Here is a 13,191-nt window from a genome sequence, read left to right on the forward strand (position 1 = left end):
TATATCTTCGGAGAGGCGGCTGAAAATGAGAGAATATCAAGAAATTATAGATTAACTCAATAGATATTTAACAATGATATTCTTCTCTTTTAATGGATTTATCTAAGTAAGATTATTCTTCATTTTGAATCTAATAAGATGGGATGGGAGGACAAAACTCTGAAATGTCAGAGAGAAATTAGCCAAGAAGAAAACTAACTACATCCCTCACTGAGATAACCCCTTCCACACGCTTGCTTCCTGCTTCAATGACAATCAATCGGCGCACCACTGCCAAACAGGAAAAACAAAAGATATTGAGATTTAAAAAAAAAAAAAAAATCTAAATACACATCGGTAAAAGTAAAGTAGTGTTTGTTTTTCTCTACATCAGGTCTGGAATTTGACTCGGAGGTAGTCTGAGTTACCTCGAGTGTCATTTATGAATGTTTGTTTTTTGTCTGACTCGTATGAATGATTGATTTTTGGTCCATTTGAGAAAGACGAGTCAGATCCAAACAACGAGAAAAGAGAGGAGAAAAACACCCAGGGGGAAAAAGTACCTGGATCACAAAGGCGCTCCATAACCTCAAACAAAGAATCAGAACTCAAACATGTCCTGCAATGTCTATGGGCATTAACGCCACCAGTCGCCTCATATACCAATTGCAACGCCTGAAATCATATTCAAGCCACCAGAATCAACTAAATACTTTCTACAGGGTATGAAGCAACAACACGCGACCATAATAAAAAAAATTAAAAAAAACACAAGGAGCTTGGTGGGGCAAAACCTATCTTCAGCAACTAAATGCAGTTTTTAGAAGCAAAGACTTGAGACAATTATTCAGACATATATACTTACTTGGTGCATGCTTGTCTGATCAAGCCGAATACGAGCATATGCACTAGCTGCTGCTAGTGAGGTAATATCGCTGCACATAGACAGGCCTTAAAATTAAGAAGATTACAACCAAAACTTCCAACAGAAACTGAAAAATGAAAACTTAGTTACCTTCGAGAGTAAACATCTAGAAGAGACCCATTGTCGTCAACAATAGGTATGGAGCTTATGTCGTCTGGAAAAGAAGCATCGCTAATTTTAAGTCAAATATGGCAGGATAAGATACAATGATAATATTTTATCATCTAGAACAAACTATTGAAAGTTTATGGACATACACTTGTTCAAGAAAGTGAGAAACAATTCCTGTCAAAGGGAAGAGGGAACAGATGTTGTACCTGCCACTAGTAAACTAAGAGCAGAACTTAAAGGATCATTAGGCCACAAGATACTCAGAAGACGTTCACCACCTCCTCGCACCCATGTACCTAATCCAAGGCTGCCAACAGGCTGTTGAAGAAGAGGGAAATTCCCAGAAGAGTATCTCAAGTGCCTGCAAATTTCTGATTTTGAAGAAAAAACCTAAATCATAAACTAAGTTCTGAACTACAAATGAAGTAAAAGGGAATAAATAGTGGTGAGCTAAGGCGTACGTTTTAAAATTCCAGAAAGGCAAACAACATGTAGCAACAGTGGATGGGTCCCATCTTGCGGCACGTGGATGATTGGCACAGTAGATATCTTATTCTGCAGAATTCTTTTCGCGACGACTTCCAGAGACTCGTCCGGATCAGCCTGCAGAACATAAAAACTAGATAAAACCAAAAACATATATATATATATATATATATATATATATATATATATATATATATATACAACCTGTCTACATAAATTGGAGATTAAATCAATCCTATAAATGTCCCAATCGTTCTATGCACGATCATGACTTACATTATTACGCTTGAATGCAGATGAAAAGTATTAACCTATCAACGAATTGCATCACACATCTTCGCAGACAAAATATAATGTTATAAAAGACACACATAAGGAACTTATTTGCCCCATGTTAGATCAAGTGCTTCATGTTCAGAAAAAGTTTAACTTCCAACCTATTTCTAGTGATGAACTACAGGAAACATATCGACTTGGTGAAGAAAACAACAACACATCCGGTTAAATCCTTATGTAGAGTCTAGGGGAAAATGCCTACTTGAATCAAATGCCTCCACGATTCCTGTGTTGCAGGCCCATCATGCTCCCGGTTAAGTTGATACTTTCCTTCCTTCCAGGCCGAAATTGTGTGCATTTCCAGCTCTTCATTTGTCAGCATTGATCCGTTATCATGCAACTGCAGCGTAAGAAAATAATCACCAAATATTAGTCATGCTGAAAGAACTTTTATACATTTGAAAAGTTAATTCCTTTTTTTTAAGAAAACAAACTACCATGGAAGAGCCTCTTAACATAAAGAAATTGGCCTTGAACTACAGAATAAGAATGTCAGATTTTTCTTCCATGTCTATATTATTAGATGGATCCCTCTTCACAATGCCTTCAAGTCCGAAAATGGTCTAGTGGGATTTGAACAGAAATCCAGTCACACGGGCTCCTTTTTTGTCTTCAAAATATTGACTTAAATTTGAGGAAAGTGACATGACGTGAAGCAAGAGAGTATATTGAAGCCATGAATTAAGCAAACCTACTGAATTCTAATTTAGAAAATCACTATAATCGAAAATGTCTCTAATTGAGGATGGGGGATTATGCTGCTTGCTGTAAAAACGGGAATCCTGGACTAGCAAAGACAATGTTAAGAACCTGAGATGTGTCAGCTCAATTCTCGCCTGCCAAGATGTCCAACAGTCGTGATAACACACATAAGTAACACTACTGACTCTTGAAACCCAAGCTGTGTCCGAGTCTTTACTCACTACCCAATTGCACTCCCATTACCAAATTAAACTGTTTTCACTTTTTTTATTTTCTACACCAAATTTTTTTGCTAATCACCAACAATTACAAAGACAAAAAAATTTAAAGCAATTTGAAACTCAATCACAATGAGATAAATCATCTATTGACAATGTGGTAGATAATTTTATCTAAACACAAAAAGAATACAATAGATGTAATAATGACGATGGATATACATACCTCCTTTAGGATCAAGATGAAGTCAGCGGCAGAGAGCATTCCACAGAATTGTCCATTGTGATCATCTCGAATAGGAACAACAGCAAGTTTCTGAAAAGGATAGTCAGCAAGTTTCTGAAATAACTACTTATACAGACAATACAACGTAACATGAATATCAATTGCCAAACCATAGATATAATAGCTCAAGCTAATCTGGAAAAAAAATTGTAGTCCGTTCTGTTACCCCGGAACGGTGTGTAAACTTCCCGTTAGCAAGTTCGTAAGTAAAGATCGAGCAGTTTCTAAAGGAGGGCGCTTTTAATCATTTCTAAGTTTATCCTATAATATCTATCAGATAAGTACATTCCTTATTTAGTTATAAAGCAATTTATCAAGGGCATTGTAAGATATGCATGTGGTACTTTTCCCGAACATTTCTAAGAGGGATATCTAATATGCTATCTGACAAGTGCAAAAAATAAATAAATAAATATACTCCTATAAGTTATTGGCTTCATTCTATATCTTCCAAAATTTTGATGTAATGGTCACACACCTAGCTTGATACTGATATGGTTGAAATTCCAGTGTGGTTGCTTAGGAATAACTTGGATGGGATAGGAAATAACTTGAAAAGGAAACATCTGTACCTGTTCGTGCATTATATGGAATGCTTGTTTCACTGGCAACTTAACATCCAATACGATGACCTGTAATTTTCATCAATCGTATAAATAAAGGAACAAACCTGCAACAATATGAGTGAACAGAACCACTAAAAGACGCTAAAAAGTAGTGGAATAGTATGCGAACCTTGCCTGACTCAGGAAGCAAATCATATGCTGTATACTTTGACAATAGCAAGGTAACGTTACGACGGAGAGTGTCTACCCAATTGTCGTGTATACCAGCTGCTAACGGGATCTGTTTGTAAAATATATATAAAATTCACCTTACATGAAGAAAAATCAAACAACAACAATATATCATTGAGAAAAGAAAACAAACTAGGTTAATAAGTAAGTAACTAACATTGTTGTGGCCATTATCCACATCCATGTTTGAATTAGAAGAACTAGAAGGGTCTGGGAGCAAAATAGGATGAGATTCAAGTGTAGGCTCCTTTACAAGTATAATATTATTAGCCACTCCACTTTCATCAGTAATATACGGCTTGTGCTGATCGACCCGCCATACACCGTCAACCAAGAATTTGTACTGCAAAAGGGGGAAATTACATAATATTATTAGCGTAAATAACCCAAGATGAAAGAGTTATTACTTGATGAAAAGAGTTATTAAAAAAGTGAAACTTAAAAACCTGATAATAACCAGGATCGAGATTGTAAATTGCTTGGAAAACGGTAGAGGATCCCTCCACAGATGTCATAGGGAGGTGTTTAGTCCACCTAATGATCAAACAAACTTAACAAAATCAGAATTAAAAAATCATTAAACAAGAAGTCAAGAATTGAAACAGCAAATGATGAATTATTACCGACCCTGTAAATGAAGCGCTTAGGAAGACCTGGTTACCACCATAGGGCCATGCAAACCTCGTAGCAACCATGGAAATGTACTAGTTCTAAAGATTTACCCTAAACTAATAAAGGGAACCTGTTAGTAAGTAAGCATCAAACCCTAATTTTCCAGGGACAAAAATTAAAACCGTGAGAGAGTTGGAGAAGAAAACCCTGCCTGCCTGCCTGCCTGGTTGAGTATTTTCGTTTTTGTTTTTGAATTAGTACTAGGAGTGAAGAAGAAATGAGAATTGGGGGAAGGAGAATATATTATAATTATTATTATTAACCTCAACAACTAGTTGAATTTGGATGATAATAGATAGTACTAGAGAGAGCTAAGCTATCTAAAAGGGACTTTCCCCTTCCAATTCATAAACAAAAAAAGAAGAAGAACAAGAAGGAGACTTCCCTCCCTCCCTCCGATTACAGACAACCACCTTATTCGACACAACACAAACGACGAACGGACGGACGGACGGACAATCAAACCCCTCTCTCTCTCTATCTCTCTCTCTCTCTAAAATTCTCTATGTATACGGTGGTAGGTTAGGCGTAAAATACAAAGGCCATCATCTTATACTATCTTGTATCTAGAATTCTAAATGTATGTATACCGTATTTTGTACCCAAAGTGAATTAATTGATTATACAAAGTCTAATTTCACTTTGTTGTCTCCGCCCCTTTCTATTTAGTACTAGTATTACAGCAGCGCAAGGGGCTAGATTAGATAGAGAGAGCCACGCACTCTCACTCTCTACTCCAAGTCCAAATTTCACCATCCAATTTCTTAATACAACCCAACTCAATCTCCAAAAAAAAGTTCCCCCCCAAAAAAAAGACTCAATGTTAAATATTACGTATTTTCTTTTCCCTAAACAAGAATCGTTTTGGTCTCCTCGCTGCTCAGACTTAAAATAAATTGTGATGCACCTTTTAAGAAGGTAGAAACAAAAGGTGTCAGCTATATGTTGAAATAGCAAAGGAGAGTTTGTAATGGTTGTTGTGAGGCTTCAACGACAATGGAGGTTGGAGTTATGGGAAGACAGTTGGTTGTATATATGGCAAAACAAAATCCTAAATCTGGATGCATCATTGAAGGAGATACCTTAACTATTATAAAAGCTTGCTCGGATCACCCGGATAACGCACGTTGGAGAATTCGAACTGTTATTACTGATATTCAAGATGATTCGACGGAACCTCAAAAAGTGGAATTCAAGTATTGTCCTCGAGAAGCAAATAATGTCGCTCATTCATTAGCGAAATTCACTCTTAAGCTTAAATTAAATCAAACTATGGAAACGTATGAGACTCTGATTTGCATTGTAAGCTTGTTAGCGGTAGATTTAGTCAACATTAATTGTTGCTCAAGTAGCTAATAAATAAGGCAATGGTCTCAATTCATCAAAAACGAAAAAACTTACCGATAATTTCACTCTCTTTCCATTTCTTTCTCTTCTTCTCTCTCTAGATCATAAACATCTAAGTCATAGTTTCACTGTTATTTTGTTCACTCTTTCTCTACTTTTACCATTAAAACACGAGCTTTGAATAATGAACACGAGATCTATTACGATGTTGAGGGCAAAAAAGATGATGTTGTTGGTGATGAGAATGCAAGATCTAGTTCTGATCTAACTATGAAACTGATCTTGAACGTCATACTTGCACTTGGAGTTGAGATATGTGTTTAAACACATCATTTAGTCACACATGATGATGAATTTAAGGTTGCAACATAGTTGCAATTGGGTTTAACGTGCTTACATCATGATTGCATCTTGTAATTTGGTTGCAACGAAATTACGACAAGATTACCACATGATTGCATCTTGCAATTGTGTTAGTTGCAATCGTTAAGGTACTCAGAGCAATATTTTAGAAAGTATTTGGGTCTCCGACCGAAAAAACTTCCGCGGGTTTAACTAAAAATATAAAAATAGAGCTTGTGTATTTTATACTCCATACTTGGGCAATCTCTAGTGTGGCCCTTGTAGTCACCTATACAGCTGAATGCAATCGGCAACTATCAAAACAAAAGGGTTGTGGAAGTCAAAAGAAGAAATTGTATATTCAGAAGTACGATGTAGAATATTCGTTCTGCTTTGTTTGATTGACGGTCATCATTCATTGCTATAGTACGATAATTTATATTTCTCCACATTCACTAAAATTAACTTGTCCTTCACTACTATAATACAACAATTTATATTTCTCTAGATTCACTAAAATTAACTTACTTAACAAGTAATAACAATGTTCAAAAATAGCATAAAATTCTCACATCCATACACTTGTTTGGGTATTAACATTACTTACTTGACGATTAAATTTACGTTGAGATTATAGTTGATATATGATTCTTTAGTTATACATACATTAATATGCACATAAAGCAAGTTCATAAAATTTTTTTTTTTTTTTTTTTTGATGAGATAGCAAGTTCATAAAATTGAAATAAGAAAGTAAATTTAAGTGGATATTGGTAATATTGTTAACTTATATCTTCCTTTCATATGCATGGATGTGTTAAATTACTAATTTATTTTGTTTCAGATTTAAAGTTTTTTTTTTGGATTTTTTCAGATTTAAAGTTAAATATAACCTCACTAGATCTTTTTGTCTACGTGCAGGAAGATCTGATTTGACAATAGAGTGGTTGTTTTGTTTGATCGGTGATGCATGGAATCCGTAAAAAGAAATTTTACACATTCCCTTTTACAATAGCCATTCTATGGTCCACCACCCTTTGGTGTAACGGTTGGACACCCCTCTTAAGACCATGAGGTCGTGGGATCGAGTCTCGGTGGAAGCAGTTGCCATCAAGATTTATCCTATGTAATGTAGGCTATGAATAATGTAATAATTTGTCGGGCTTTAGGCCTCTTCGTTGTCGGGCTTTAGGCCTCTTTCAGTCTCAGTTTAAAGTAGGCGGTTATCGTGCTCATTACATCTCTATGATGCATCAATGCCTTGTAACGACTAACGTAAACCGTAGTCGAATTCTCAAAAAAAAAAAAAAAATAGCCATTCTATGGTTTAGAAAAGTTGGTATTGGACTTGGTGGTTAACGTGGTATTGGTCACGGCGAAAATTTTTTTTGTTGAGTAACAGGGAAATGGTATTGGTCGCCTTTTTTTTTTACGGTCTCTGACTCAACCAAACGTTAAAAAGACGCAAGGGGGTGGTGGTCAGGTGTGACTTATTTCTTCTTATTTTCTGAAGAGAGAAAGAGAGAATAGAGAGATTTCTGTAGCGCCTCTCCTCCCGCACATCTCCGTTCACATTATCGGTGCTCATTTTCTCTCTCTAACGCTCTTTCTCTCTCTCTCTCTATATATTTGTATCACTCTCGAGCGAGCGGGAGCAGATCCGGCAGGTTTTCGTTCGAATTCAAAGTTTTCTTAGTTGGTGCGGCTGATTGTCTGGTTAGTTTTTGTCTTAAATTCATTGATCTGTTTTCTTATCTTCTTGTTCTCTTGTTTTGATCTGTCTGTATGATTTACTAGGTAGGGAGTATTTGTATTTTTGTAATCCTTCTTTCTCTTTTGTCTCTGAAAAGAAGAAGGAATTCATTGATCTGATGACATGTTGTTGTATAATGTATGTGATTTTGAGTGAAATTCCTCTATTATTCTTTGATTATTAGGTCATCGTATGTGTACATTCGAATCAGTATTCTTTTGTTTGTGCATCTGGTGGTTAATTATTACTGCAATACACGACGATTTCTCTAGGGTTTTTCTTGATTCCCACACTTTTCAACCTCTGGTAGTAAAATCTTTCCCTTGATTCTCCTCTAACATGCTTACTTATTCAATTTGAACCCACTATTTGAAGAAATTGAAAAAAATTTCTCCAAAAAGGTGACATCTTTCTCTGTAAAGTTAGGAGGCCAATTTTGGTGTTTGCCTTGTAAAATTAGGCATATCTTCTGGTTTTGTTTCATTTTGTTAAACTGTGAACAACATACATGCAAGTAAGACTTTGTGTTTGTTCTGGTAAATTGTTCTTAACATTATTAGAGCAAATTTCTCCTTTGCTTGTAGAATGATATACAACCGCTCTCTTTCTTTTTTTGTTCTTAGTAGTTCTTCTATGAATTTCTTTTTCTTTACCTATAATGCTCTAGACAGAAAAGTATTTTAATTTTTTGAATTATCTACCTTTCAGTGTTTCCTTGAATCGGTTTATAGTAATCAAAATGGAGATATTTGCAAGGCAATCCATTTGCTTGGAGCAGACCTCCATGAAAAATCACATGGGTTGTGAACGTGACATGGGGGAAATAGAACATGCAGTTATCAAAAGACCAGCGCCAGGACCTAGAAACGTCATCTGTCCAAAACCACGACGTGTTACTAGGACTCCATGTACTGTTGACAGCCTTGAAAAAATATCTACGCCTAAAAGGTACGAGTCTTGTCTCTTTTGTTCAAGGGTTAAAATCGCTTCTATATATTTGCCAAACACTGCATATTTTATGTTGTTTAGACGTTAAAAATATGTGAATGAAACTGTCAGAGTTTCGACTTCAATAATGCTTAAACGAAAGACAAATAGAATTCACCAGACACTATGTTGTTTTACGTTTCGTTAATAATCTAGGTATCCATCTCTTTCCAGAAAAGAAGTTCTTGATTATGGCGGAGGACTCTTTTGTCATGCAACTCTTTATTGTTAGTTGGTTCATTTACATTTTTTCCCTCTTTTTTGCTATAATTGTGGGCTGGGTAAATTAGAACTTCAATTAATTGGTTTCTATGTTTTATCTTGATCACAGCGACTTGCCTGCTCTTCGGAAGGAACCTTCTCTTGACATCTTGAGGATATTTTTGAGCAAGGTATTGCTTTCTTTTTGACAGTGATTTTATGAGTTGGCTTGAAATGTATGATAATTTTTCTTATTTCTATATTAGGATGACGTAGAAGATGATGGAGATGGGCAAACGGGCTCCATTTTTGGTTCACCACCAGTACGTTCAGATAACCCACTAGTTAATGACGTACAATTTGTTCATCAAACATCAATACTTGCTCCTCCTACCTTGAGAAATTCTTCCTATATTGCCGTGGGTTCTTCTGAGAGGGTAGCCAGAGTTCCATCTCGTGGGAAATCTTCATTTGGAGGGAAGCCTTTGGTGAGAGTAGAGGGTTTCAGTTGTGGAAGTCCCGAGTCTAGCTGCATAGTTGCTTCCCCTGCCTGATTCGTTTAATTGATGCGTCTGACATCTGATGTGGAGAAGAGTTTTTTTTTTCATCTGTATAAAGTTGAAGCTCTCTAGGATGTCGTCAGCTGGTCCATTCTGGTCAGTCATTCAAGTTTAGTCGATTTCTGCTGTGAATACTGAATCTGAAATTGAAGTCATGTTAGTGGGAGAGAGAGTAAGGGCAGCAGACTCTCTAAATGGGATGTAAAAAATGTGTATATAGATAGCAAGCATTGTAAAAAGAAGTTTTAGTTGTTTGCCTAGAATGAGAACTCATATCGTGGCAGCTTTCAATTGTTTCTTTCAGTGTTCTTTGTCCTTGTTTTAAGTCATATCTATCTATATCCCACGCTGATATCTCTAAATCTCTAAAGACTTAAAATGCTAATTCAGTCAGCATTTCCAAATATAATCTTGCTTTTGGAACTGTTAGTCTTATAACTGTATTTCAGTATTTTTATGATTAAATCATCCTGAAACATTAGTTACTACTAACATTTTTATTTAAGCAGTATAAACCTTTGGAGATTTTTGCCATTCCCATTACTTTTTTTTTTTTTTTTTTTTTTCTGTTGAAAGTTTTTTTTTTTTTTTTTTGTTGATAGCCATTCCCATAACTTGATATATTATTGTTTAGTTTGGTCATAAGTATTATTTGTTAATATTAAATTGATGATTACATAAATAGAATCGTACTAGTACAACATAATGTTATTTTTGTTAACTAGTCTGTATTATATTTCATCAAAAAAACTAGTCTGTAGACTCAGTATTATTATAATCGGTTAGTGTGAAAAACGAACACCCATGCCATGATTCAGTAGTTTAACCTAGACGGGTAGTTCGTGGGGCGCACACACTGACGAGTGAGTGACGACTTCTGTTGCCTTTCTCTCTCTAGTCTCTACCATATTTCAGGTCAGGCAGGGTCTTGTTCATTCCCAATTCCCATTATATCGGTGGTGTGTTCAACTGGAGGATGGATAGTCAGTAAATAAAGAGGATGAGCTTTCAAGATCTTGAACATGGAGGAGGAGGAGGAGGGAGATCCTCATCTTCTTCTTCTTCTTCAATTGGCCGAAATTCTTCTCCCTCCCAAGCCGTGTCTGCCGGAATTTTCCAAATCAACACCGCTGTTGCTACTTTCCGAAGACTCGTTGACGCCATCGGAACCGTCAAAGACACTCCCGATCATCGTCACAAACTGTCAGTAGTTCATGACCTCTCTTCTTCCATCTCCATTCTAGATAGATAGATAGATAGATAGATAGATAGATAGATAGTTTTCCTTCATTTCTTACTATTCTTTTTTTTTTTTTTCTCACAATTATATATTATAGACTAACCTCGAGACAAAGGATTGCGCAGTTGGTGAAAGAAACTTCCTCTAAACTTAAAGCTCTGAGTGATTCCGATCGTGCTGTCGACGTCAATGTAATTATCATCATCTTCCTTTTAAATTTTACACTTTCACTAAGGAGTACTAATTTATAGTCTGGTTGTTCATAGTTTACTGCATTTTCTTTCAATGCTGAGACCTAAAAGATCTAATTTGGGTTACTATAATGTTCTATACAAGAAATGTTCTAATCGTCTCTCTGATTTAGACATTGGGGTTAAATGACAAATATGTTTGTTTTCTCTTGTCTGATGCAGCCAAGTAAGAAAATAGAAGATGCCAAGCTTGCCAGGGATTTCCAAGCTACCTTGCAAGATTATCAGAAAGTCCAACAACTTGCTGCTGAGCGCGAGTCAACTTATACACCTTCTGGTCATCCCAAGGTGTCGGCGTCGTCAAGGTATTCATTCATGCATACATTCTGTCAAAAATTCCCAATTTTTTTACATCATAAAATTCCCCTAATCAATTGTTGTTATTGTCACGTCTATGAAAAATAGCTCAAATCAAGATGAATCTCGTCTTGATCAAGAAATAAGTCAGCCTTTTCTTGGAGAACAGAGAAGGTAATTTGTTTCATCTTTATATGCTGATGCTAATCTTCTCTGATTGTTGATGTGCTCCTTGTAGTTATATGTTTCTATGTTATTCTTACCTTTTCTCTAATCTTTAAAATACTAGAGTTTAGGAAATGTTAGTATTTTACATTAATGAGAACAGAACAATTCACTCAGTGTTTGCGATTTACATGCATCTTACCACCTCCTTAAGCTTGTCAAGCTCTTGCATTGTGACTTTAAAATGAGTCGATCTGTATATCATTTATACCGGAATATAAGAAAATCGAAGTTTCAGCTATCCTATTGATAAACATCGTAGCTACCCTTTTACTTTTGACTGAGAAAATAAAGAAAAGTAGAACGCAAATACATGGGATCACGGGTAACCATGGGGTGGGAACTCTCTAATAATCCCTACTGCCATTTTCGCATTATGAAACTTAGATCAAACTTTTTTAATGGCTCTCTTTGCAGACTAGAGGTAGTAATGCTTGGGAATGAGGTAACTTTCAACGAAGCCATAATAGAGGAAAGGGAGCAAGGTATAAGAGACATTCAAGAACAAATTGGCCAGACAAATGAGATTTTCAGAGACCTGGCTGTTCTAGTGCATGGTCAAGGAGTAGTGATAGGTGAGATCCTAAAGGAGGTCCCAGTTGGAAATTTTCTTGTTAGTGTTATTCTTCTTCTTGCTCTTATGAATTTCATTTTTTTGTTTGCAGATGACATTTCATCCAATCTTGAGTCTTCTTCTGCGGTAGCAGCACACGCTAAAACACAACTCTCCAAGGCCCATAAAAGCGTAAAGTCTAGATCTTCATGGGTAAGTTTGATAGTATGTTTTCGTTTCCTGCTTGTTCGCTGCTTTCTTTTCTTCCGTACTATGATCTATTTTTCTCAATGTGACTCTGTGTTTTTTTCAACAGTGCTGGTGGGTGCTAGTAATATTTGTAGTGGTGGCAGTCATTGTTCTTGTTTACCTTATCCTATAGAGGGTGCTGACGAAATCGGCTTTCAATCTTAATTGGTTGAGTTTGAGTTTACCAAATAATGTGTATTCTATTTTTAACCTTTTGTTCTTCCCCAATCACCAAGGGGATGAACTTGTAACATATAATAGTATTACAGATTTTGTGTGTATTATGATATCAAAGAGGGCAATTTGGGAGAATCTTCAAACATTTATTCCCATAATTTGGCTTCTTAATTGTGAAACCAAGTAAGAGATGAACCTATTTGATAGTTGATTGATTATTTAATATCATTGTGCTCCTTAACAAATGATTGCTTCAATATTTGACAAATTTCATTGCCTAGCAAAGGGAGAAAATCAAGTTGCCATGTGGTAAGTTGAAGTTGTGCTAATTAATTTCGCCGTCTCTCGGCCTCAGCTGAGGGGTCTGATTGGATCTTTTTTCCTGTACTGGACTTATACATGATACAACACGAAAGACTTTTGGGTCATTCTATATTAAAAAACATACTCGTCTTAAGACATTTGAGAGTTAGCTTCATAAGTACTATATCCTTTTT

General features: G+C 35.9%; 2 protein-coding genes across 2 annotated transcripts; one reads left to right on the forward strand and one right to left on the reverse strand.

Annotated features, from left to right (window-relative positions):
• Positions 1-26: 26 nt before the first annotated feature.
• LOC147553570 (sucrose nonfermenting 4-like protein) lies at positions 27-4,798 on the reverse strand. The gene is made up of 14 exons (XM_086666130.1): positions 4,664-4,798; positions 4,468-4,563; positions 4,287-4,374; positions 3,998-4,183; positions 3,779-3,889; positions 3,616-3,675; positions 2,984-3,073; positions 2,040-2,177; positions 1,477-1,618; positions 1,222-1,386; positions 995-1,058; positions 845-914; positions 543-654; positions 27-270 (listed from the first exon to the last, which is right to left on the reverse strand). The coding sequence occupies exons 2-14, from the start codon at positions 4,533-4,535 to the stop codon at positions 179-181; spliced, it is 1,386 nt and encodes a 461-aa protein (XP_086522256.1). The 5' UTR covers positions 4,536-4,563; positions 4,664-4,798; the 3' UTR covers positions 27-178.
• A 2,843-nt stretch (positions 4,799-7,641) lies between these two features.
• Positions 7,642-12,939, forward strand: LOC147553571 (syntaxin-22-like). Its single transcript, XM_086666153.1, has 10 exons — positions 7,642-7,917; positions 8,663-8,902; positions 9,273-9,333; positions 9,409-10,905; positions 11,040-11,133; positions 11,356-11,498; positions 11,599-11,664; positions 12,133-12,290; positions 12,381-12,481; positions 12,585-12,939. Exons 4-10 carry the CDS (start codon positions 10,703-10,705, stop codon positions 12,648-12,650), a joined length of 831 nt encoding a protein of 276 aa, XP_086522279.1. The 5' UTR covers positions 7,642-7,917; positions 8,663-8,902; positions 9,273-9,333; positions 9,409-10,702; the 3' UTR covers positions 12,651-12,939.
• The last annotated feature ends 252 nt before the right edge of the window (positions 12,940-13,191 follow it).

The sequence above is a fragment of the Eschscholzia californica genome, unplaced genomic scaffold (genome assembly GCF_041429995.1).
Source record: "Eschscholzia californica isolate CP2 unplaced genomic scaffold, dmEscCali1.0.p SCAF_3, whole genome shotgun sequence".
Lineage (NCBI taxonomy): Eukaryota > Viridiplantae > Streptophyta > Magnoliopsida > Ranunculales > Papaveraceae > Eschscholzia > Eschscholzia californica.